The sequence below is a fragment of the Hippoglossus stenolepis genome, chromosome 2 (genome assembly GCF_022539355.2).
Source record: "Hippoglossus stenolepis isolate QCI-W04-F060 chromosome 2, HSTE1.2, whole genome shotgun sequence".
Classification (NCBI taxonomy): domain Eukaryota; kingdom Metazoa; phylum Chordata; class Actinopteri; order Pleuronectiformes; family Pleuronectidae; genus Hippoglossus; species Hippoglossus stenolepis.
This window is the reverse complement of record NC_061484.1, coordinates 24652922-24678963: the sequence shown is the minus strand read 5'-3', so window position 1 is coordinate 24678963 and position 26042 is coordinate 24652922. Positions and strand designations below refer to the sequence as shown.

The window sequence follows — 26042 nt, the reverse complement described above, 5'->3', positions numbered from 1 at the left end:
GTGACTTATTAAAATGTCTTGATCTGAAGTTATTAAATTAAAATGATGTCACAAACAGCAAAGCAGCAAATTCTCACATCTGAGAGGCTGAAACAAAACAATTTATTTGTATTTTTCTATAATATAAGATTATATTCTGTTATAATTCTCAATTTAATACTAAATTGACAATGTCAGTTCCAGCTTCTCGCTCACATTGATGCTGCCGATACAAAGACTCACATACGCATAGACATTTCATGTAGGTGCTGGTGTTTCTCAGGGTTACAGTTAGATTCATATGACGCATAAGAGACTTTTCCCAGTTAACTTCCTCCACCTACTCATCGAGGGTCTCTCGGGGTCTCCAGGCCAGCTGGAAAATATTACCACCTGCCTTTGGTTCGTCTTAGCGCCGTAGGAAGACACATTCTGCCACGTACATCATGTCGGGTGTTCTCACACACACGGAGAAGGACCAGCAAACTTCTGGATAAGCAGCAGTTCCACAGTACATATATATAATATCATTCCTTAGGACACCTCCAGTTAATAAAGGTACAGTTCAGCTCACTACAGGAGGAACAGCACCTGTCAATCCGCGGGCCCCTCTCATGCTCTCATGTGACTATGAACCCGAGGTGCTCTTTCCTGTGCCTGCCGCAGCAGCTCCCCTCTCATCTCAACACAGCAGGACTTCTGTGAAAGAACCACAACCTCAGATTCGGAGACACGAACCCTTTTCTTCAGCAGCAGCTCAGTAACACTCGGCTCAACCGCTCACCAGAGAGCAGACGCTGACGAAGACAGAAGGACAGCGCCAGCTGAAATTTACTAGAAAGACACAATCACACCTGCAATTCACCGTCCACTGTCAATAAAACCACCTCTGTCTCCTTTTATTTAAGCATAATTATGTTCAAATATAATGAATAAAAACATTTTGGAAGCATCGTACCAGCATCAGGTAACTGACGTACAAAGAGCACAACACCACAGACTGCGCAGGTTTGCATCCCGACTTCTGTCTGCGGCTCAGTTTTAGGCAAACAAACCACTTGGTTCTGGTTTCATGTGAACGAACACGTGTCAGAAGTCACAGTGAACATTTTCTGTATCAAACCCGACCACAATTATTCCCCAAACTGTGACTAGCAGTAAATTCGGTGCAGATCCAGATCAGGGGGCACATTCAGGAATTCTTTTTTTTGGAAACATTTTCGTTTCGTGGATCTTAATGAAAAAAATCAGTCACATTTAGAGGAATGATATCTGTGCCTGTTGAATTTAAGGCGACTCTTGGGCTTCGGTGGAGCTACGTGCTCTACTGAGTACCATATAGACATTTTACTTTGTAGGAGACATGGGCTGCATAAAAGCCAAGTGCAGCAGAGGGGACTATTAAAATCCTTGATCTGTCGAGGACCCAGTGACCTGGATTCATTCTACGTAACTGCACTACCCCTCTACTGCAGTATCGCCATCAGAACATACAGTGATATCCCAGGTGGTGAGGCCACAAGACGACGGCGTCCTGCTGCTCCTTCAGGCTGTGACTAAACAGACTTCGGAGGTTACTCCAACAACGGGCGCCAGGACTACAGCTTGACTACGAGCTCCTCTCCCCCCTCCGACCTGGCTCCAAGAGAGAGAGAGCCAGTCTCCCCGTTAATGTTCACTAACCGCCACATGAAGCTGAATTTCCATCAACACAACAAGGAAAAGATTATTTTAATAAACAAACTTTAGAGATTGTGTCTCACTTGTTGTAGCAGCGGCCGCACTCCTGCATCTGCGCCTCGGTGATGTCAAATCAAATGCAATGAAAGCAAGACTTCCTGATTGCAATGGAGAGACGCGATAGAGGATCTAAAACAGACCATTTACAGCGTTTTTCTTCCACCTAATTAATACGTCAGGTTATTTCACTAATTAGCTGCACCCTCTCCGCCTGAAGGGGGATAACCAGCGATATCAGCCGCTGTGGGGTGACTGTAAAATCCCCGAATGCCAAAGGACTGCAGGGAGAGAGTCATCTATAAATGATCTTCTGAACAAGCACAGCGATACTTTGCTGAATTGGGACGATGGGCTGTGAGTTTAATATTGCACGCGATCAATGGCTTGCCATTTCAGCTCTCTCTGCACTGTATGCTTCAGACTAAATAAAATGTCACTGGGGACACGGGAACAAATATTGAGAAAGAGCTCCGTTGTTTGGCTGAATGGAAACGCCGCACGTTGCCAAGAGGAATCAGCTCTCCGTGACATATAATTGGACATCACTGCAGCATGTAGTGTTATATTAATAAATCTATGATTCTGCTCCTTTTTTTGTTTGTTTTTCTGTTTTTAACTCCTCTTGTACCTGCACTCGCCTCCTTATTATATCCATCACTCATCTCTCTCACTCCGCCTCTCTCTCAGGACCAGCTGGTGTGTTTTCCCTCCGTGGGAGAGAGAAACTTCTTCACATGGAGGAAGAGAAGTGGAACTGACACCAACACAGCATGTCTCTGACACAAGCTTCACTCAAGTCTCCCGTTTTCTCCACCTTTTCTGTGTCTGGTTCCCTTGTCCCACCTTCCTCTCCTCTCCGAGTAGAACATGTGAAGCACATGGATGGTGGATGCCTTGAGGCGTGTGCTCTCAGCACATATGGCCGCCCCTCCGCACAGGAAATTATGCATGTATGCAAGTGCAATCATTTATTGTATCCGTCTATTTTGTGGAGAGGTACAGCAGCTTCTCTGTGCAGCGACTTATGTTGATACCGTACGCCTTCATAACTGCACGCTTAATGTTATACAACATCTGTAACCATGACAACTTAAATAGTGTTTAAACAATACAGCCCTGATGTATTGATTATATAAAAGAGAGGATCAAGTAAAGGTGACTGGTTCAGCTCGGTGTCACATGCAATAATAATAATAACCATAATAAGTATAATCATTATCATTAGTACTAATTGGCGCTGCTATGATTAGTAGTGTTATTTTTAATAACACAGTTACTCCTATTAGAATGACTGTTACTATAATCATTACAACAATCAGTCTAATAACGCATGAATACAAAAAGTCTCTCTCTCTCTCCTCTTTCTATTCCTTCTCTCCCTCTTTCTCCCCCTTTATAGTTTAGATAGGGGCGACCAGAAGAACCCACACTCGTCCTCAGCAGTTTTGCTCACAGTTGAGAGATGATTGATGTGAGACGATGAAGCAGCGGAAGCTTCTGGTCCCTCAAGTCCTGCAACTTTGTCAAACACTTACTAACTATGATTGATTGGCTTGTGTGCCTGTTGCCGTAATTGACTTATTAGACAATCGAAAGGTTGTGAGCTACGCAACCTATAGGGAGCACTTGCCCTGGAGAGTGTACCCCTTTGTTCACATAGCAATTACAGTGAGTGAGTGCATCAGCAGCAGCTCTTCTGCACAAGTGTCAACACCTACAGAACTTTTGGTCGGTGACACCGGCCCTCGTCAAAGGTACATGATCGTCAAGTGGTCAAAAGTTAGTGCTTCATGTGGACATTTGCTTTATATCCTTTTAAATTATCTTGTTTTTTTTATTTTACTCACTTTAATACATCTATTCTCCCTTAGGGTTGAATTATTTGTAAATCCTGTTTTTATATACATTTCCATTTATTTCTATTCTGTTCACTTTTCTTTTTTCATTTAGTGATTCATTTTGTGTCTTGTATAAATAAAGTCTGGTTGATTGACATCCAGTGACTTCATTGAGTTTCTATCCAATTATTAGAGATGGATAAGCTTTACATAAACTATTGCATTACTTTAAACGGAGAAATCATTGACTATTGCATTTAAAAGATTAATATTGATTTGCTTCCTACTTGCAAAACCAGGCTCAACCAAATGAGTCAGGCCAAATTTGTCCAAAACATTAACTTTATATAAAAATGGACAAAATGGCAGCTCCACAAAACTGAAGCCAAAGTGTCTCGATCGCTGGTTGCAAAAAGGCCATAAGCCCCGCCTTCTCCATGTCAATGCATGGGAATAAAACTAAAAATGTCACATCAAATAATTTTTTCTCAAAGATGCTTTCTTGTCATTTTAGGTCAATTGTGACACTGATGTATGTTCAAGTTTTCAGTTTTATAGTAAATTTTGTTTTAATTATTTATTTGATGCTTTAAAAACAGCCTGAAATGAAATGATTGACAGCTGAATACTGAATTGCGATTGGATGAGTGCATTCATTAGCTGGGGTTCGATGCCGTGGCGCCGCTACACGAACACTACGGCAAAGACAAACTTTAAAGTCCACACACAAACAACGGTAACCTTCTCGCAGTCTTCAATTCCCTATGGAGGTTTCTTGTAAACAACAATTAGAATTTTGTTTACAGTGTTCGTCACAAAGAATACACAGTCTAACCTCAAGGCCAAACAAACACACTGAGGGGTTTTTCCTCATAAACCAATACACACAAAACAGAAACCCCCACTCACACACACACACACACACACACACACACACACACACACACACGAGACTAGAGGTCAAAAGCTCCGCAGGGTACCCTTGAGTCGGTAGCTCATCCATCACAGAGGATTCAGTGATCCAATATTAGCTGAGAGAAATGGTGGTATAAGCTTAATGCGCCTGTCACCAGACAAACCATTTAACCCTCACACTAAATCCTTTAACCTCTCCCCCCTTAATAGCACAAGCGTAACGACGGGTTAAAGATCTCACGTGGTTCAGAGGACAGCGCTGCAGCCGCACAGTTCAGTCCTGCATCTATTCAAAGCCACTTGTGGGGCAATTGTCCATTTTTCATATGTTTTATGGAAAGAAAATATCACAAATTGATTTTTTTTACTAGGGCTTGATGTTTATTGGATATTTGTTTGTCTTTCGCATTTTCTCCTTGTGAATGCCCATTAAAATCCTGCATCATTGTCAATCATAAATAATATTGTTTCCTAATGACGACACTTGGGGAAACGCTGTCAATCATCTGTTATCACTAAAAGTAATGGAATCACTGAGAATTAATAATAATAAAAAAACACTTCTAAATACTTAGTAATATTTTTCGTGTAAATCAGAAAATGCAGCAGAGAGTGTTGTTTCTCAGGAAAGAGCCATTTTAATTACACAGCAGATGTTTACATTATTGATGTCAGTGTTGTTTTTCTCTACCTATGTTTACTGTTCATTAATATGAGTATCGCACAGACGCATATAAAATCCTTTTCAATAAGAAATGTAATTACAGAAAACGGCCTCAGAGTTTCCCTCTGTGGTCCTAACAGCGACTCGACCGCTCGCCTCATCAGTGTCATTGCAGTCGTCATCAAATCTGACATCACGGCCATTATCATCACAATCGAACCTCAGAGCCTCAGAAGTAAGAGATAATCTTTGTGTCGACTGGACCAACGCGACACAAAAGGCTGTTAAGTTCTTTGTTCCGAGCGGCGGAGTCTGTGGGAGCTAATCAGCAAAGCTCCGGAGGACGTAAAGCTGCTGTTGAGAAGAGGCACTCAGCAGATCAACCGAATTTCCAAATACAATAAGAGATTCCAATAATCTACACAAAAGCCACCACTACAGCTGCATTGGAAAATTACTCTGCACCGAATGACGTGAACTCAATCTTCTAGATGTATGAGCTGAAGTTTAAAGGGGGGGGGGGAACCCCATTAAGAGACTCAATAACAAAACAGCAGAATGTTAAGTCTTGCTATGGCAGACCTGACACGTCGCATCAGTGCCGTGGCAGCGCAGGAGAACGATGAAGACATGCCAACAGGGGGGAGATGCGGTGCACCTTTCTGGATGCAGGATGGATGCACGCCTGGCAGCACGTTACCCTTCTGGCTGCGTGCAAGAGGATCCATATGTGCGAGGATTTACGGTTAATCCAGTGGGGGGGGGGAGATAAGAGGCAGAGGGCTTCAGAACTGGAAATGGGGCTCGAGATGTTTGATCGGTCAAATGCATGAGAGGCATTTTCTCAAGAAGATCCATAAAGTGTCAATTCAAGGACCCCACAACTGAAAATTACATTTTTTTTCTCATTGTTACTTCACCTGGATGTTTGACCTTCACTGTAGAGAAGTATGAACAATATGTGCAGTTTGCCACTAGAGGGCTGTTTTCACATTCTTCTGCTGATGGAGTTTAACACGAGAATGATTCTGTGACCAATGTTCTGGGAGCAAATCACGTTCAAGTTTAAGTCTAGTTTAATGTGCACCTCTGAAATCTCTTGTGAGACTTTTCAACTACATTAGAGACGCCCTGTGTCCGGCAGTTAAACTTCAGGGATGAAAAACTTTTTCAATATTAACAAATTCTGGGGTTTTCAGTGAAGTACATGCAGGTTACTTTTAAACCTGCATGCTTTGTCCATCGAGGGGCATCGGAAACAGGTTGTGAATTCAATATCGACATGTCATAACCTTTTAAGTTGATATATATAGCTCCGATTTTGGTCTCCACCAGATCCCGAGGGAGATATTTGGCTCTTTAGCAACTAAATGATTCAGCATGTTCCCCAGCTACAGGCTAACAGTGTCTGTCTAGGCCTGAGCGGGTAGTACACATGAAAGCGGTGAGAGTAAAATATAAAAATAGGGCCGTACCGGTATATTTTGGAGAAGCGTTCTGCGGGATATTGAGGGTGACAGCAACGCTCACGTAACCAAGCCACATTATGCCCAATACGCTAACTGACAGATACTAAGTGTAAAACAAAAGCTGCCTGTACCCGTTGCAGAGCAGCGTGAAAGAGAGGAGCACTAAACTCATCCACTGAATAAAAGAAAAAGAATTCCAAGACGACTGAGGGGGTCTGGTGGTTGGAATTGTCGACTTTTCGGGGGGGGGGGTACGATATCTAACGTGGCTGATCAGTGAAGCTGCAGTTTGACTGCGATATTGATCACAACCAGATTGCAACAGGTTACTGCTATCAGCCTGGCTATTGTGCAAAATTGAACAACAACAACAAACAATACGGTTCGGTTACATCTGGACGACCGAGAAAAGGCTAAAGATTCAAGGTTTTACCAGTTCTGTCAGTTTCCACACCGGCCCTCCCTGTGTTGTACAGGGTGTGCATGATAGCATGATAGCATGATAGCATGATAGCATGATGCAAGTGTGTTTTCTGGGACTAGCCTAACTTTGACTCACTTTACTGCTTTGACAGAGTTCACTCTAGCTTTCCTTCAGTTCTGTCGTTCACTGTCTTCACCTTCGTCGCATCTTCTGACAACAGTTCTCTTGTTCTTTTGCCGGATCGAATTTCCACAGTTACCCCATGTTGTTCCACCATCCGCCATTTCGATAACCTGAGGAAAGCTACCAATCACCACCCGGGGGAAATAACACCATCCTCTGCAGTGGTGCGCTTCCTATCTATGTTTAGGGTTAGAATTCGATTCGGGGTAGGGGTAGGGTTTATGGTTAAGGGTTTATGGTTTATGGTTTCGTGTAGGGGTAGGGTTTATGGTTAAGGGTTTATGGTTTATGGTTTCGTGTAGGGGTAGGGTTTATGGTTAAGGGTTTCGGGTAGTGGTATCTGAATGCATTTACCACAGACAGCACAGCCAATCAGCTGCACAGTGGCTGTAGGGGTCACAAGGAAAGGACACATACCCCCACTGGGATTTCTAAAGTTGAACTTTAATTAACTTAGTCTGACATTATCTCCCAACTCTGCTATTAAATTGAGTGTGGAGAGCTGGAGCCTTTTTCAGGTTTTACAAAGGCTTATAGAATAAAATCCTTCCACGGAGTCGTCCATATCAATTCTGCCGTCTTTGTTGCAGTTCAAATATAATTTCAAATCCCCCTGGACACTGGAGAGGGTGACAACATGCGTAAAGTTGCAGATTATAGCTGCAAGGTCTGAATTAATATTTATAAGGTTCAGCGCAGCCGGCTCCATGGTCAAAGATACAGTATTTCTTTAAAGAATAACTAAGGCAGACAAAGGAAATCCAAAAACCTTGAGATTTATTCTTTTTTTAATCTAAAAATAGTTTTGGGGCTAGTGAACACACTGATGTAAATAGAGCTTTTAAATTGTCCTGATCAATGGGTTTTAGCAGGGGCCGCAATGAAAGGAAATGTAAATCTCAATAATATGACTCAGTGATGCAGCAAACAAACTGCATGAGAGAAATATATTTTGGGATTGAACCCAGTGGAACTTTGACGACACAGATGAAAAACAGCCAAACTGGTTCAGTCCCCTAACTATGACTGTGCTCTGTTTACACCAGCCCTGTTCTCAAGACCGTCACTTATAACTGAACACGCTGGAAAAGACCAGCACAGTCAGAACCAGCAGTTGTTTCAAAACTCCTGAAACTACACTCATTTCCATTTCTAGTATACTGCTTCCATTCAAAAACACGCACTGCTACAAAAGCAGCAATATGGAGATGAGTCTGAAACGTCCCGTGTATGAAACAGGACGGAACAGCCCCAGTGGCCATGCAGCTATTTACAGTGGAGCTGACACTTTGGGCCGACGGTATCAAGCAACGCCTTAAGGAGGCTTGTGGGGATAATGTCAAGAGGCAGGTTGTAGATTTCATGTAGGAAACGGTCTCTATTAAGAAAGAAAGCACTCAAAGCACATTCAGGAAAAACACAGAGTTCCACTGAAGTGAAAATGCTGGGGACAGTTGTAGGGCACGGGCACCGGCGTGAGAGGAAGGAGGGGGCAGCACGTTTGTTAGTGGGGAACAAGATCCACGAGACCGTCCAGTCCAGAAAACCACTGCACTGGTTCAAAACGGCTTTAAACAGCATATGTTGGTGTAACGGGTTGAAGCAGCAGTGGTTAGACAAAAGTACTTTTACTCCAGTACAGTACTACACAATACTACTGCATTCAAGAGGCAAGTATCTTATATTTTACAGGAGTTACAAGTTATAGCGTTTATTAATTTCCTGTCGCTGTACTGAATCACTGTCAATCACGAGGCTGGTTCTGCACCTTGTCTTTACTACGTCGCTCTGAATCCAAATGTGGGTATTTACTAATGTTTATTTACTTTTGGTGTCTTGTAAATTAACGTAATGTAATGTACAAAACATTCTGTATAATCATCTTACAATATATGTGTAATAAGATACACATGTGATGTAGAATATCACAATATTATATATTAAAAAGCCAATAGCAACATTTAAATCCTGGAACAGCTACGACATGCTGTGTAATATCATAATATAAACTTCAAAGCACTGACAGTATAACCTACTAACCCAACCTACATATTCTACTTTTAAAAACTCTAAGTATATTATGCCAACAACAAGTATGTATTAAGCCCTATTTTTAATTCAGGACTTTTACTTTGATTATATCAACATTATGATGTTATTTACTTAAAAGGATAACAAATGATTCCATTACTGCAGAAGGACTAAAAACACCAAACCTCAGAGAGACACAGCACCTGGATGCTGGGAAGCAAAGAGCCAGATGTTTCCCTCAGGAAATGGAAGATATCACAACAAGAGCTATACGAGCGGAGTAAACACGAGCAGAGTAAGACTTGTGTCAGCTGAATTAGATTTGGCTGTTCAGTATGAATATTTAACGATTTGTAATTTTTTTGAATATCGAATATCAAGCAATGCTTAATAGATTGTTTATGCTGCCTTTGCATAGAGAAGAGATGCGTCCGTCTCAAACGATGTATCCGTCACTGCCCGCGTTCTTTACGTTACCGTGGGTTTTAAGCTACACATCCACTAGAGGGCGTTAATGAAGTTGACAACATGGAGCCAGAAGTTCCTCCATCAATGTATTTTGAGGTCTGAGGACTTGTTGGATATTTCCTGCCCTTACAGGTGAGGTTATAATATTTCTATCATGACCTTGAGAGTCTCCTGGTGTTTTAAAAGCAAATCCGGTTCTTCCAGTCCAGGTGCAGACAGAGAGGCAGAGTTCTCCGTTCACGTTCCCCGAGGTTCAGAGGGAAACCGAGGCCCGAGTGCCACCGCATCCAGTCAACTGCTCCTCTGTGTGAGTAACACATTTAAATATGATGAAAGAAAATACATCAGACAGTTCAGGACTGGAGATATTATATTGCTGTGGCAATAATAAGCGCGCAATATACTTGGAGCCAGGTTTACTGCCAGGTTTATTGTCTGTTTATTGCCTTGAGATCCGGCCTGTTTTATTAACACGGCATCAGCTGCACTTCTAAATATTCAACTTGACTTCTCCTCGAGATCCTCACATCAGGATGAGGCCGACAGGAAGGAACACGTGCAGGTGGGAGCTGGTGGTAGCCACTGAAAATACTTATCTGGAGCAAATCAACAAATACATTCAACATCAAATCTCGAACCTCGTTGTCTTTCCCAGTTGACATCACTATCAACGTCTTACGTGCATGAGCGTAACGATTTAAAGACAACGTCATCAGTGCGTTTGCTGTATATTCACACCGGCTCTGGGGGGCTGGCAGGAAAAGCTCCGGGAAATGTCCACAGCAACTGACTCGGACATTTGCATTCTCACACACACACAACCTCTCCAGAAGGTTTCAGGGAAATTTCCGTATTTCCGTGCATGGCTGAGATCAGGGTGGATGCCCGACGGGACTTGACGGGGAAAATCTAGATATTATATTTCTGATCAAGTTTGGGGGGAAAAAACTAAACATACCTGTCGGATCCAAACTCAGTTACAACTCAGGTTCAGACAGGAATAATTTTGATGTGTGTGTTATTAGCTTATTTAACTAGGATAAAAAAAAAAAACACACGCTCACATGCGCAAACATACCTAAACAGTCGCTCCCCCACAGACTCTTTCTTCCCAAACACTCAGAACACAGCACATGAACAAGCTTTCCCCTTGATGCTTCTTTGAAAAGGTTTATAGAATCTTAAAATAGCAGTGTGGTCCGTGTGCACGGGGATTAAAAAAGAGAGAGCTACTATAGAGCCTCTGTAGTGTGACATCACACAGACAAACACACACACACACAGACAAACACACACACACACACACCACAGCCTTGCTATTGCCATCTCATTGTACTCCCCAACTGGGGCGTGAGAGAAGGAGGAGAGCAGGGGCGATGACGAGAGAAAGGGAAAAAGGGGATGAGGTTGGCGGGAGGTGACGGGAAGAAAGGGACAGAGTAAAAAGACATGGAGGATGACCGAGAGCTAAAAGCTAAGAGAGAGCGATGCTGCTGGAGGGTGTGGGGGGGGGTGGTGGTGAGTGTGTGAGAGACGACAGTGATGAAAGAAAAACAGAAGAAGAAAGATATGATGCTATAGAGGACTGGTCTGTGCGGGACCACCGCTGCAGAGTGGCGTGATGAGGCTGAGCAGAGACGGCGAGCCGACAGATCAGAGTGACACATCAACACTCGATCACAGGTGCACAGACAGCAGGTCCAGCTCAGGTGTGTGTGTGCGTGTGTGCGTGTGTGTGTGTGTGTGTGTGTGTGTGTGTGTGTTGTGCGTGTGTGCGTGTGTGTGTGTGTGTGTGTGTGTGAGAGACGGAGGGACCTGTTGGGCTGACGGTGACATCCTGCTGTTCCATCACGCCGCACAGACAGACAACAGGACACACCAGCAGAGCCGTGATGTATGCTAAGCAGCTGCGGCGGCTCTGCTGAGGAGCGAGTGACATCTTCAGCAGCCGTCTCCAACAAGCAAACAACAATAAGTGCGAGTGGCTGCCAGCACAGACAGATAAACAGAGCACAGACACACGTCAACAGACGGATTCTGCTGGTTTTCTGCTGGTACACTGCAAACTGGCTCTTTTCCAGAGGAACCTGAGCCCGGAAATGTGTCGTTTTACTCCACAATCAATATCGTCAATAGAAAGAAAAAAACATTGGGATAAAACGTCATGAAATAAAGTTTGACATGGATTGAAGTGTCATAGTTTATACATCAGGACATCTCAGATCAGTTTCCTGGTTAATCAGACCATCTCCTCCACTTGATATCGAGTCTGGACATCTCAGACACTTCTTCTTTCCAATCAAGACGTCTGAGGTCGAGAGCAGTTCAACTGAATCAATGAATCTCTCGCTCTTGACATAAGTGAGCAAACACACCAAGTAGGTTTTTTAACAAAGGGCAGTGAAACTGTCTTTTTTCTTGCTGCTGCTGCTGATAACTGCTTTTTATCCCCCTACAGGTGCTGCTGTCTTATCTGTACATGTATATTTTGAGGTTTTATTCATTTGACCATTTCTTTTGGGGGTATTTATGTTTCTATTCTAGCATTTTTGAGAGCTGGCGGCATGATGGAGCACCGATTAACACTGACACCTCACAGCAGAAAGGTTCTGGGTTCGAACTCTGGTCCAACCAGGGTCTTTCTGTGTGGACTTTACATGTTTGTCTGTCACTAACACCCATCTGACTTTTGTCTGCAATGGGAATGGACACGACCTTTGACTGTTCAGTAGACACAGGTTTTTATCATCTCCTGCTCCAATCAGCAGGGATGGAAACATGGCAGCCACGTGAACCTGCCTATTTCTTCTTCTTCCTCATCTTTATTTTAGTTGTCTAGACGCTAATGGTTGTACTTTTTCAGGCACAAATTGTTGACGTGCGCTGAACTTCTGGCCTCTGCCACGTAAATAGTTTATTCTCGTATCATGCAATATTCAACACTGGTTAAACTGGGAGGTGAGACAGCCTCTCAGTTGAACCAGGACTGCCTGGTAAAAACAGTTTATCCATGTTTAAAAACCCAGCGTACACTCGCTAATTTAAAATAGGTGGATGTGTGAATGCGAGAGTGAAAGGTTGTTTCTTCACACACCAGCCACACGGCAACGCTAAAAGGAAAGTGTATGTTTTTTGTTGATACGGCAACCACGCTGTCATGGCACTGATAACCCCTCAGCAGAATTCAGGATTAATAATCTCTGCTTTGTTATGAGAGATTTGCCTGAGTTAGTGCTCTGTTCAGTCCGGGATTCTGGGATGTGTGATGGCGACGTGCAACTTAAAAAAAAATAAAATTACATAAAAGCCTGAACACTTAGCATATCTGCAAAGTGGCAAAAAAAGGTTAGTGGGGTTTTTAGAGACGGTAAATATAAGAGGAACGTGCTGCCAGGAACGTATTTTGCTGAATTTCAACCTTCCTGCCATAAAAGATAAAGAGGTGAGAGACATCTTTCGCTGTCCGCTATCACTGTGGCCAGAAGCGCTGAAGTATTTTCCACCCAGAGACATATTCTGACTTCAGTTGATGGGGGAAGAGCTGCATGGGGAGTTTTTTTTAACGATAACATTCACTTCCTTTCCTTCCAGCTCTGATGAACTGAGGGCACTTCAGTTGACGGCGGCCTTTCGGACGGCCAAAATGACGCCATGGATTATTTCACATTTAATAATAAGTTGTCAGCAGTGTCTCGCAGAGGCAGTTTTCCAGGAGCACGGGCAAAACAAATAAATAAAAAGCCTCAGCTGTGACTTAAATGAGCCAGAGAAGGTCATGGCCTATGAAAGGGCCAGGGCAGGGCCTGAAAACTTTTGATTACCAGTTGAAAAGGGCAATTTGCACCCAAGAGGAGAAAGGGCAACCCATTCCTGCCCCCATGAACGCCACTGGTTGTCAGTGTCAAAGCTGACTGGTCTGAGCCGTAGTCACCACTGTGGGAATAAAGCAGCGGCTCCACGGGCCGAGACTGAGCCGCTGGATATCAGCTGCGGCAGTATTTTGTTTTTTGCTCCGGTTGCCACTGTCAACATGAACCGAGTCACAATGACGCTGAGAGTGTTACCATAAGCTGTTTTTGTTTGTGGCTGGTTAATCCAACACCCGCACAAAGGGATAGCTATTTGTGTTACAAAGGGGGGGGGGGGGCTTACAGCTTTCTTCAAAGATAACTGAGAGGAAGTCCCGGTCACGCAAACTAGCAAAGCGCGTCTGTGTTTGGTTGGAGAGGATTGATAACGACATCCTAGCAGCGGCTGGCGAGCTAACGGCGCCGGAACCAACTGCCTGCTGCTGGTCTTTGGGCTGCGTCGTCAGAATTGCAGCAGAGTGGAAAAAGTTTTTTGTTGACATGTAACTTTGACTAAAATATTTCACTGAATCTAAGGTCATTTTATTTTATTTTTTATTATTTCTCTCTTTTAGCTTTTTATGATTTTTACACCGATTCCTCCTTCTTACCTTTTTTACCTTGTACTCGTCTCTCTTTTTACTTATTCTTTTGATTTTTGATTTTACATTGACTCCGTTATTTTTATTCGTTCAGCATATTGAATATAACTCTATGTAATTTGCTTTATAAATAAAACCGCCTTGTCTAACAAAAGCTGCCAACATGCGAGGACGAGCCACAATCTATCCGAGCCTCCTCCCCCTTCCGGGGCCTTTCCTTCCCCCTCGTACCATTTTCATTCTCAAGGTTTCTTCATCTAAATCTCTCTCCGGGCTCCAGCCACCGAGCTGATGAATGTATTCAAAAGACGTATTTGTATATGGACACGTAACGATCTGAAAAACATTCCTCTTTTGTGGAGCTGGACTCTGAGAGCGGATGTTAAATGAAAGTGAATAATGCAGCCGCTAGTAAGTCGACGGGTGATTTGATGTTGTTGTAATTGCTGGAAATGGCTAACACACACACACACACACACACAATGTGGATGTTACTGCCCGACCCTTTCCCCAATGCATTAAAAGCACCCATTGTTGTTATGATTATTATTGTGTGTGCATACGTGCCAGGTAAGCATAAACGCATGCTTTACATGATTCCTTCCATCGCAGGCAGGTATATACACTCATTTAAATTGAGAACGAGGGACGGACGCTTTGTTGAGGTACACTGGGACTTCTCTGGTTCTGGTAACAACTTAAATGGATTGCGTTTACCCTTTAGACTCCGTGTCCACATTATTAGATGCAAATTTCTCTCCTTTAAAGCAGCGATGTGCTTCGGGGTACATGCGCTGAGAGGGAGCAGCGTGGTGCGATTTCGCCCCCGGAGCCCGGAGCAGCTTTTTAAAGGAGTGGAGGCATTGCTGTTCCCTCATCCTCACAGACAGTGATGCATTCGGCAACATTCAGATAAGGCAAAGTCATTTTTGTGGAGGAAAAAAAAATGGGATCTTCCGCCGTGGCCCTGGGCAGGTTTTGCAGAAACATGAATTTAGTTCATTTTTTCCCCCCACTTCTACTTCTCCTTTCTCTCTTTTGTTATCACCAACATTTCATGTCTGGAGCCCTACAACGACAAAACATCTACAGCTAGCAAATAAAAGATATGTGTGTTAAGTGCACTTTGCTGGGGCTCGGGATTCTCTGAAACCACAGCACAAACAAAAAGACCACGAATGCGTAAAAAAACAATATTATTTTCCACCGGGTGTTTTGTTATCTTAGCGCCGTCCCTCAGTTGCCTTCTGCTGGAATTTGTTATTTTTTCCTGGCACGTCGTGGCTCACCGGAGGTCTGGTCCAGTGGAATGTAATCAACTCAGAAAAATCACATCCCGTAAAGCGCTGGATATTTTTTTCATCTACTCAAACGTGTATTTAACTTCAAGCGCGTCTAAATATTTTGAGAAGCAATCTCTTGAATTGATCTTTTGTACAAATCAGCCATTTAATTGAAGGCTTATTTAGCTGCTTGACAATGCCTCCGCAGCCAGAGCAAATATCCACTGGGCTTTGGTAAACAACGAGCGGAGACTGGAGCCCGGCATCAGACGAGAGCTGTGCAGGCGGCGGCGAGCAAAGATAGTGACCACGGTCGATCAACAGAAAGTTCCAGAGGAAAGTAAAGTGACTGTGAGTGAACATCAGCATCCACAGATGAGAAGCACTCAGAGTTAAAACGAGATGATGAGGAGCGACTGTCTCAAAGCGCAAAAAAACTACAGCACATATTTCGACTGCCCTGCAAAGATGAAAACAACTCCGAGACAAGGAAACGCGACGAGATGCTGCAGCTCCTTATTTTCTAACTTCCACACAGAGAAGAGTGTCGCGGCCCAGTCAGAAGCAGAAGTACAAATATTCTCAACACAAGTTCAGTGGAGACTCACAAGTGTTTTATAGTTTTTTTTTCTTTTCCACTCGTTTGCTGTTGTTACAAATCTACTGAAGGGAATGGGACTGCAAATGAATACAGTTGTGTGAAGTTGTGTTTGAGTAACACACACTTACACACATTTACACTGTCTGGGAATATTGAGCCAGTTTTTATCTCGTGTGTTGAACACAAAACAGGGAAAATACACATGGAATTAAATTTAAATAAATCCAACTCTTAAATACAGCTGCTATTAACAAATACATGTGAATTAATGACTTTTAAATAATCTTTTCAACAACTGCAATGTTTAATAACAGCTGGGGATCAGGTTCATTATCACATCCCCCCACTGACAAGAGACAATAACAAACACTGTGACAGGAAATACACTCACAACACAATACTAATATTTGAAACAGTAAAATACATGCAGCGCTTTGGTGCCTTCGTGTTAATTTACTGTGTTACTTCATATTGGATTTTCTTTTTTAACGTGGGGTGACGTGTAATACCAAACATGAATGATGCTCTTTGATGTGCCGGAGCCGTTAGCTGGGAGCTAACTCGGCAGATGTTTGCTTCGACTGCAGATGGAGATTTTCATTGTGTGTTTAGGTTGAGTTGAGTGTCTGTTCATCTCGTCCATGTGACGCAATGTCGTGCAGATTTGTATCAAGATGGAACTTTAGCATTACCAACAATGTATTAGATAAGATAGTTTTTTACTGTACTTTTGGAGAACAATGTTGTCACTGACGTTATTACTTTAATGTTTCTGTTGTTAGAAAACATGTTTTGTTTCAGAAATACTTCAACAATCTTGGAAATACATTTTTATTCTTGCAAAGAGTTTTTATCTCTTAAAAAATGACACGTCTCTGCTGATTGCTTCAGACAGCTTTGCACATAACAACGTAAAAAAGTTGCAATATATATGCTTTGTTTTTTGAACAAATTCAATAAAAAATAGCAAATAGCTACGGTTACGATAGCCATAAGTATTAAATTTACTTTATCATTAACGTTAATTTGTTACTAGGTGAATTACTGACATTAATACACAAATAACCTGATTGTTTTTAGTGTTGATGAGCCTGTAACACACTCTGAGACACGATCACTGTCGAACTCACTGGACTCATTATCACTATAATGTACTAGAGCGACGAAACACAACTGACACCGTGAAATTAATTTACCAGGTACTTCAGAAGATAACTGCTCTCTGATGTGGTGGAGAGGAGAATCCTCACACCCGCACACAGACACACCTCAACACGGTGTTTCTGTCTTGACCTTGAGAATGGGGGAGTTATGTCCATATTTCCAGGAGGAAAAAGCTCCCATTCCTCGGACTGTCGGCCGCCGTGTGGAGTAATCCTGGTTGATTCACTCATTTGTGTGACCTTAAAATCAGGTGACGGCTGCATTTGTCTGCTCGAGTCTGAAGTTGACAAATGAGTTACACGTTTGTTTCAATTTCAGGGATTGTAATTGCATAACTTATATTGAAAAGTAATTAGTTTGACTACTAGTTAATGCCGTGATAAGTCGTGTTACAGTAATTGTGGCATTTTGATGGACGGATATGAGCGTGGCCACACTCTCTAAATATACTTGTTTCCAAAATGTCTCCCTATTCCTTCTGTCTGGATTTATGTTGATCAAATAAGATAACTGCCATTATAAGAGAATTTAATAATATCCGATATTTAATATAAGTGATAATGTAGCACAGCAGCAGAGCTCCTGGTTATCTAAACACATTTATCTGTGTGGTCGTAAAAGAGAAAATAGAAAAATGAGAGTAACTAGATCGTAAACGCTGCAGCATTAAACACAGCGTAAGGGATCAGAGGCTGTTGTGATCCAGCAGAGTAACCAGGCTGCGTGTGTCGTGCTGTTCACCAGATGTTGACCGTGAATCAGTTTTTCCCGTTGTTTGTTGATGACGGAGCGATTCAACCGTTCTCCGATGCGTTTAGGCATTTCCATGTGGGTGACGTTGTTTATCGCACGTTAGGAGCATTTTCTAAATCAGCCATGTTACTGTGGAGGAAGCTGGAGCCGCTTGTGCAGTGACGAGGACCTGATCTGTTAGTTTCACAGCTTCCAGTTGTGTTCAGCGTGCTGCCCGGCCAAGAAGGAAACTGGGCATCGAGAACGGTGGCGTGAGCACAGCCAGAGAACCAGAACTAAATGCTGCAGTCTGGTTTAGTCACCATAGTAACCATATCAACCCTCCCTCTGCATCTCTCCCACAGTCATCCAGTCTGGCTTCACATGGGTTCAAGGTTGGCAAGATTTCCCCGAAGCCTTCTAACGTAGCCAGTTGTTCCTTGTTCTCCCAAACAGAGATTAATCGCCAGAGTGATCAGAACCCGCGGCTGCTTCAAGACGCGACCGTGCTGGTTTGAATTTCAGACGTGAAACGCTTTGCTGGTTTCTGTTTGGCGTTAATAGGCAAAGTGAAACTGCGAGACAGGATGACGCAGATGTTGCATTTAACTAAATAGTTTTTTGTCGTATTGAGACACAGAAATAAAATGTGTGAATCTGCTGATTCTGCTCCACAGCACAGTGGCATAGCTGTAAAGAAATACAAATATATAATTTTTATATATCTTATATAATCTTTTTTATTAGAAGGTGTATATTGCTTGATGTTATATCTGCTTAACAATTACATCTTCACAACTTTGAAAATGCTTCGTTGATTGTGTTTTTTTACACGTGGAATATAAAGGCAAGGCTCCTAAGGGTTAAGACAAAGACGGCGAGACGTAACAAAATGAAGACAGAAAAGAAGGATGAGGTGGCAGTGGAGAGGGAGAAATGGAAACAGGAGGTGAAGATGAGAACAGGCTGAAGGAGACGTGAAGTAGGTAAAAGCTGGAGAGCAAGAGGAAGAAAAAAAAAAAAGAGAGGTGAAGGAGTGGAAGGACTTAGTGAGTGAATGACACAGCAGCAAATCATCTGCAAGTGACAGTAGGTGAGGGGAGCAGGTGTTAAATATTAAAGCAACTCAGCAGAGAACCTGGGCAAATGGCCTATACTGATATGGGACATCCCAAGCTGGGACACACACACACAAACACACACACGCACACACACGCTGATACGCAGACACCCAGGGCTGCATCCCACCACAGAGGCAGAGCAAAGCAGAAAGAACATGCATGTTTAATTCACAACCTTCCATCTCAGCATGTTCGTGTTCCTATGCTACACACTGTGACCCCCACCCCCACACCCACTATCCCCCACACACACACCGCGGCGGCGGAGGAGAGAAGAGATGAACACGGTTGGCGGATGACGGGCGAGCACATATGGGGGGTTAGGTAAAGCCAGCAACGTTTGTTATTTCCCAAAGCGGCCGCTCCGTAATGGAAGTACAACATTCCCAACTAACTCGGTTCCTCTCCTGGGCTTACACATGCCCTTTCTCCCCATCAAGACCGTGTTCCTTAAACATGTCGCCCCTTCTCACAGCACACCATCCAACTTGCTGTAGATTATTCTTGACTGTTCCACACTGACATGCACCACGAGGCAGAGGCAGGGGGGGGGCGGGGGGGGGAGCGGAGGGACGGCCGACGTCGATCCATTTGTTTTCATTAAGGGGTTTGGCAAAAAACTAAAACGGACGATTCTTTGATTTGTTAAGAGCCGAACCAATCGGGGTGGAATTTATTTTGGAACATTCTGGCGGCGGTACAGAACAGAACAATGTCGACAAACACAAGCACCGCAACACAAAAAACAACATCAGTGTCGGAAACGATTCCAGGGTTTGTCCCAGGCCAGCAGATCAATGCTCATCCTGCATCACACAAACGAACAACAAACAAACAAAGCCCACTTACGCAGTCATTAGCTGATAAAAGCATCCCGGACATAATAATCTGTGGACGTGTGTGTGTGTGAGCATATGTCTGTGAGTCATCCGAGGACGTTCACACCCTGCGCTTGGAAGCAGGCAGTATTTTTGCCTGAAGACTGTCATGCTAAACATCTGTGAAAGCTCTTTATATCGGGGGTCTGGGGTCTACTTCATGTGTGTACCGCAGTTTGGTCGGTGGCAGGCAGCGGATGAGGCTGAATTTCCGCCCAGGAGCTAAAATGATGAGGAGCCACGTAGAGTACTTTATCGTATACGGTGTGTATTAACTCCAAATTCAGTAAACGATTAGTAATATGTCTTTTTCACAAAGATCTGAAGGTATAGGCAGGTTATTTAAAACGTGGATAATCCCGCTAAAAAGGGCGATTGACTCATTTCCCATTTGTCTGTTTTTTCTTCCCCCCTCTGCATCATGTTTGACGTCACCAACAACTGAGGCGTTCCAACAAATTATCGTGTTCACCCGGGTGTCACGTTTCCATCACTGCTGATCCCGAGCCGATTAAAACCTGTGTCTACTGCGGAGTCATTTGACCCGGGAGTGAATTCTGATTGAATCCTTTCCCCCGGCAGACGGAAGCTGGATGTTGGTGGGTTTTTAGACCAGTGGAAACGGGGCTTTGGTTAACAAGCAGATCCTAAAGTAGGATTTTGAGCCAAGGCAGAACCAAGGCCAAGTGATGCATGACCTGTACATAAAAAAGGGCGTAAACTCCGGGTTCAAAAGTGGAGCCAATGAAGAAGTGCCTGAAACCTGCATTCTATCTAATGACCAGCAGAGGCCCTGGTTGCAAAAAGAAGTCAGTTTTCTATAGAAGTCTATGAGAAAATGACTTTACCTCTCCCTTGATGTATAGCAACAGTAAACATGTTCATACGGAGTCTGGTTTAAATCTCAAGTTTTCAAGTCTTCTTCAAAACAGCACGATGTTCATTTCATACTTTACGGTCCAGTTTCACGTTAAATAGACGATAAAGCTCGGTATGCATCGGGGCGCGGGAACCGAGGTGACCGACCAATGGGTGCGAGTCGCAGGTGTAAGTGGTGCGAGTGCAATAGTGCAGTATCCGCATCTCCCAGTCAGGCTCCACTGACAGAACCCCAAACTCTTGGCTTGAAGACGACGGCTCACAAACCAGTGGGTTACGTCGCAGTGAGTCGACACCTGGTTTGACACCATTTGCCATAAACACACTTATCAGCAACCGAAAATAAGCTAAAAGCCAAAAGAAAAACACCCGAGCTCAGAATCCACCGGCTGAATAAACTCAAGAAAAAACCTTTACAAATAAAAACTGTCATTTAAAAATAAAACCTGAGGAGCTGTTGCAGTGAGTTACCGGCCTCCACAATCTTGTTTATGTGCCTAACAGTTTTCCAGGGATGCCTGCATTGCCCGGCCCTGTCTGTGTGATGCAGTGTGATGGCTGTGCAACCAGCCGCTGATAAAATGACAAGTGGAGAAAGCCTTTACTTGAAATGTGACAGTAAAGTTTGCATTTTGGCAGCTTAATGCTGCTTTAACACCGAGCGTTTCACACTTGCACTGCCCACCTCCACATACATCCATTATTTCAGAGCACTTGCCTGCCTGCGAGTGCAAGTTTTCTCTTTTTCTATTTTCTTGGCGCCATCCTCTTCCATTCTTTGCTCGCCATCTAAAACACGACGTGCAGAGTACTGCTGTACTGTACTCGAGGCGGCACAGGATGAGCTGCTCATTTTTCTCTCCTGTACTATAGACTTGATTGTGACATTAACAGAGTGACTGGGTGCGTGGAGAGAGATAGAAAGAGAGGGAGAGAGCCCAGGGCTCGAGCCGCTCCGGCTGCACAAAGCACAATGTTGTTTGTTAGCCCACAGTAATCAGGCTGAATTGTTACCAGCCCGCTGGGAGTTCATTCGATCCTGCAGATTACCAGCACACACCGCTGACAGCAGGTATGAAAGCAACAGTCACACATCCAATAAGTACTACACCGACTCCCCTCCGCAGCAAAATGCATTCGTCGGGTCTGCTCTCGTTTTATTTTAACCACTCACACCCTCGGAGATTAACGCGCGTATCACACAGTGAAAATGATTGAGAGGAGCTAATGTAAGTGAGCGCGGTGGCACAGCGGAGCAGAAAACATGTGTCAGCTCACCGAGAGTCCTCATCACCTCCGTAATGATGAGGTTCGCTGCTGTCACCGGGAAAGATTGAAACCCCGCACCAACGCGTTCGGTGCCGAAATGATTCATCGATTCAACAATTAGGTAATCAACAGGAAATCGATTGCCAACTGCTTTGATAATCACTCAGTGCTTTCAGTGATTAATCAGAGAGAAGCACCGAACCTCCGCAGGTTGCAGCTTCCTCGACTGTGGCAATTTGTTGGTGTTGTTTGTTTAAATCAGTACAAATTTAATTTCATTGGACTGTTGAGTCGTGGAAGAGAAGCACTTTGAAGAGGTCACTTTTGGATCTGGGAAATAATCATATCCACCTTGTCAGAGATGGATGGTGTAAAACAGTGCAACGTGAGGAATATTCTGCATCTTCCCCCTTTTCCTGCTGTTTTTCACTGCTCTTGTGTGTGTGTGTGTTTATCCTCATTTTGTTAATGGTTGTGCGGCCTTTCCCACAGAATTGATTAAATCTAAGGCGGTAACAAGGGAGCATGAAGGTCACTTTGACGGGCATCAGATTCAGAGTGACATGTTCACAGTCCACAGGGGGAGAGATCAGTTCTCGTGTGAGAGAGAGAGAGAGAGAGAGAACTGCGCTACATGCCACAACTGGAACTGGAACTATGTGTCTGTGTAAAAAGTTTTGTGGTTCATTATGAAGCTAATTAGAAAATGGCGGGCCAGCACAGTCTAGATAATTAATGGGAGACACTGGTTCTCTTTACTCAACCACCAATAAGAGTTATGTTTTCACCCCTGTCCGTTTGTCTGTTTGATATTTAATATTACACAAAAACTAAGGGACGGGTTTCCACGAAACTTGGTGCAATACGGTGCAGGAAAGAAGCAGATCTGGATCTTTCTTTAACTTTTTGAAGGTGTTTGTCAACATTTCTGAAGGTTCCCTAAAGTATGGGTATGAGCTTGATAAAAACAAAAATCAGGCACGTTTAGGGAACTGATCTCCATGACTGTGGGGAATCAGTTCAGCTTATATTGAATGTAAGGGACCTGTTGGGTGTTGGTGGACATATGTGCTCTATTGAATGTCATTCTAGTTTGTACGTGTGTCTCCTGCAGGGTCTCTGGTCTCCAGTTTCTGGTCCCCCAAGGCTCATCTTCCAATCAACTCCCCAAACCACCTGCAGTACTTAAACCCCAGGTTCATCCCATCCAGACTCCACCAGATCAGTTCAGCCACTTCTATCGGTGTGAACTCTACACACCACACTCTCTCCACCTGCATTTTTTGAAAGTTACTTCTCTGCCAGTTGGCTTCTTACTTCCCTGCTAATACTCTGTCCACCTGCGCCCCAGGTCCATCACTCAGCCGCCTGCAATATCCAGACATGTCCAGTCCTGTTTTCGTCTGTAACCCTGGATTGGAAGCCGGCTCTGACTCCACACCTGCCTGCCTTGTTCGGTTTTCTGGAAACCAGTCAAACGCAGAACCATTGCCTGCACAGGCTCCTAAAATAAAACCTCAGTACCCGGTCCCTTTTACAATAAACATCTTAAAACGCCTGCGATACATATCCCAAGAAATGAAAACAAACACCACGAAATTAACCAATTAAATCCAAAGAATGAACCAATAACAGCTGCAGACTTAATAATGAATGATTCACTGATGAGAAATTATTGATTAGGCTGTTATTCATAAGTACACCCAGGAGGAAGATCATCAATACCCCCCCACACCAGGTAGGTGCAGCAAACTGATCTAATAAACTATTTGCTGACTCACTGAGCTTCCACATACCTGCCAGTTGTGGTTAATTCAAACCAGGCAGGATTCTTCTTTATTTTTAATTTACAGGACAGGCCTGCGGGAGCAGTTGCGGGGGCGCTGGTTAGTTACAGGCCACACACACACACACACACACTCACAGCCGGGAGCTGCTATGGATGACCGCGCTCGAGTGCTTTTGGCCACCAAACCGATCAATTAGAGCGGTTGGGGGTTAAACACCTGGTTTAATGGCGAACAGCAGCGACTGGCGGCGGGAAAAACTACTTATTTATTCTGCCTATCATTATATTCTCATTGGGAGGAGGGTTCATGCTGGATAACCTTGACACCGTAGCCCCAACTCCCACTGTTTCTCGTACCTTCCTCCCTCTCTCTTTCAGCCTCCTTTTCTCTCTCTCTCTCACACACACACACAAACACACACACTGCATCCCCCATCAACAACTTGTACTTCAAACGGCTGCTGTACTGCGGCAGTTATTGGTTCCTGTGTTTCGGCTGCCGTGCCCAGAGAGATTTAGGAGCTAAAGAACCAGTTGTGTTTTTATCAAAGCTTCGTCAGTTTGTCTGTCAGTCAGCGAGGTCTACAGAGTCAGCACCAGGGAGAGGCTTCTGCTGAAGAAACACACACACACATCCACAAGTCTGCACCGAGCGTCACACCACAGTCAAACAGAAATCCACTCTGAAAGGATATATTCTCTTTTCTCTTTTTTAAAAATCTGGGAATCCATTTCTCTGGCCTCCCGCTGAGCACCAGACGTTTCCTTTTTTCCTCTCTGCGTGGCCCAGTTTCAGACCAAGCAGAAACAATGCCTGACCGTCACTTAAAAAGGAAACCAGAGAATGCTGCGTGCTCTTTGCAAAGAATTCTTCTGACCTTTTGAATACTGAGCTTCTAAATGTGAACTACTCCTTTTTTATATAAAAGGCTGATTAAAATAGAATTGCTTATACGCATCTATCCACAGACTGATTTAAATTCTGCCTCTACCAACTTACAGGCTTGGCAGAGTTTCAGCTCTGAACGTATACAATAATCTGACAGAGCGGCTCCCGGAAGCACAAACAAGCTTCCACGTGCCTCCAGCGCGTCAGTTTTCTAATCTACAACATGCTGACTGCATCATCCTCTTACAGTTTCTATAGGAAGGAAGTGAACCATGTCCCTGTCTCTCAGTGAAGTGAGAGTGCGACCAGATTAACCAACACACACGTCGGGACAACTGAAAGATCACACAGGTTGAAAAGCATTATTCTTCAACCTCTAGAGCCGAGAGGAGGGATCACAAATTCCCAGTCTCACTTCCGCAACGCAAACACTGTGCGTACAAAGAAGCATGTGTGTGTGTGTGTGTGGTGCTTGAACCGGTCAGTGCTTGTGTCAAGGTCACTCACCTTGTCAGCCATTATCATCGAGGAGCCTCCGTGGACTCCCAGAACTGGAAGCTGTGTCTGAACAGACAGGAAGTCAAGGATCTGGGCAATGGCCTCTTGATCTGTGCCATCGGCGAACACAAGGCCGTGGAGACGAGTGCGTGACAGAAGCTCACACACCTTGGGACACACAGGGAAACAAACTCAGGCCTCGATAAAGGCACGTGTATGTTAGAGTGTGTGTGTGTGTGTTTAAAAGCATTTCTCACCTGCGTAATCACAGACTTTGGGTCAGTCTCGTTGATCCTCAGTGCTACCACGGAGATGTCAAGGGCATCATCAGGGCGCCGAACTGGCTGGAACTCCTGATCGGAAATGGGTCGCGTCTGGCCCATGATCACACCCACGTTGAGCCCTGGAGGCTTCTGAGACGCCACAGGCACCATCATTTGGGAGAGTAGGAGTAAAATCCAGCCCACTACACCCATCATACCCTGAAAAACACACACAAGCACCGGAAATGAGCAGAGAATTGTATCGTGAAGAAGTTGTGCGATTGCCACCATATTTTCAAGCCTGACTTTATGTGACCACGCGGCTGTAGTCTTTACCCTGACAGGTTTCTCTCTGTAGAAATGATCAATGAGACACATGGGACGGGAGGTTATATGTTCTGTCAAGGTAAAAAATACAGATGTGTTCTTATTCCAAAAACTGATAAAACCGTATCAAACCTATATAATCTTCTCCAGTGGCCCCTGACAGACTTGATGCCCAAATTGAATCTCCA

The 26042-nt window shown here is 43.9% G+C and overlaps 1 protein-coding gene across 1 annotated transcript in view; it reads right to left on the bottom strand.

Annotated features, from left to right (window-relative positions):
• The window catches only part of grin2ab (glutamate receptor, ionotropic, N-methyl D-aspartate 2A, b), a 99568-nt gene that overhangs the window by 53531 nt on the left and 19995 nt on the right, over positions 1-26042 (bottom strand). Inside the window, exons 3-4 of the mRNA XM_035146810.2 lie at positions 25522-25746; positions 25274-25432 (exon numbers count right to left, since the gene is read on the bottom strand). Coding sequence (XP_035002701.2) covers positions 25274-25432; positions 25522-25746 — 384 coding nt within the window. The remainder of the gene's footprint in view (positions 1-25273; positions 25433-25521; positions 25747-26042) is intronic.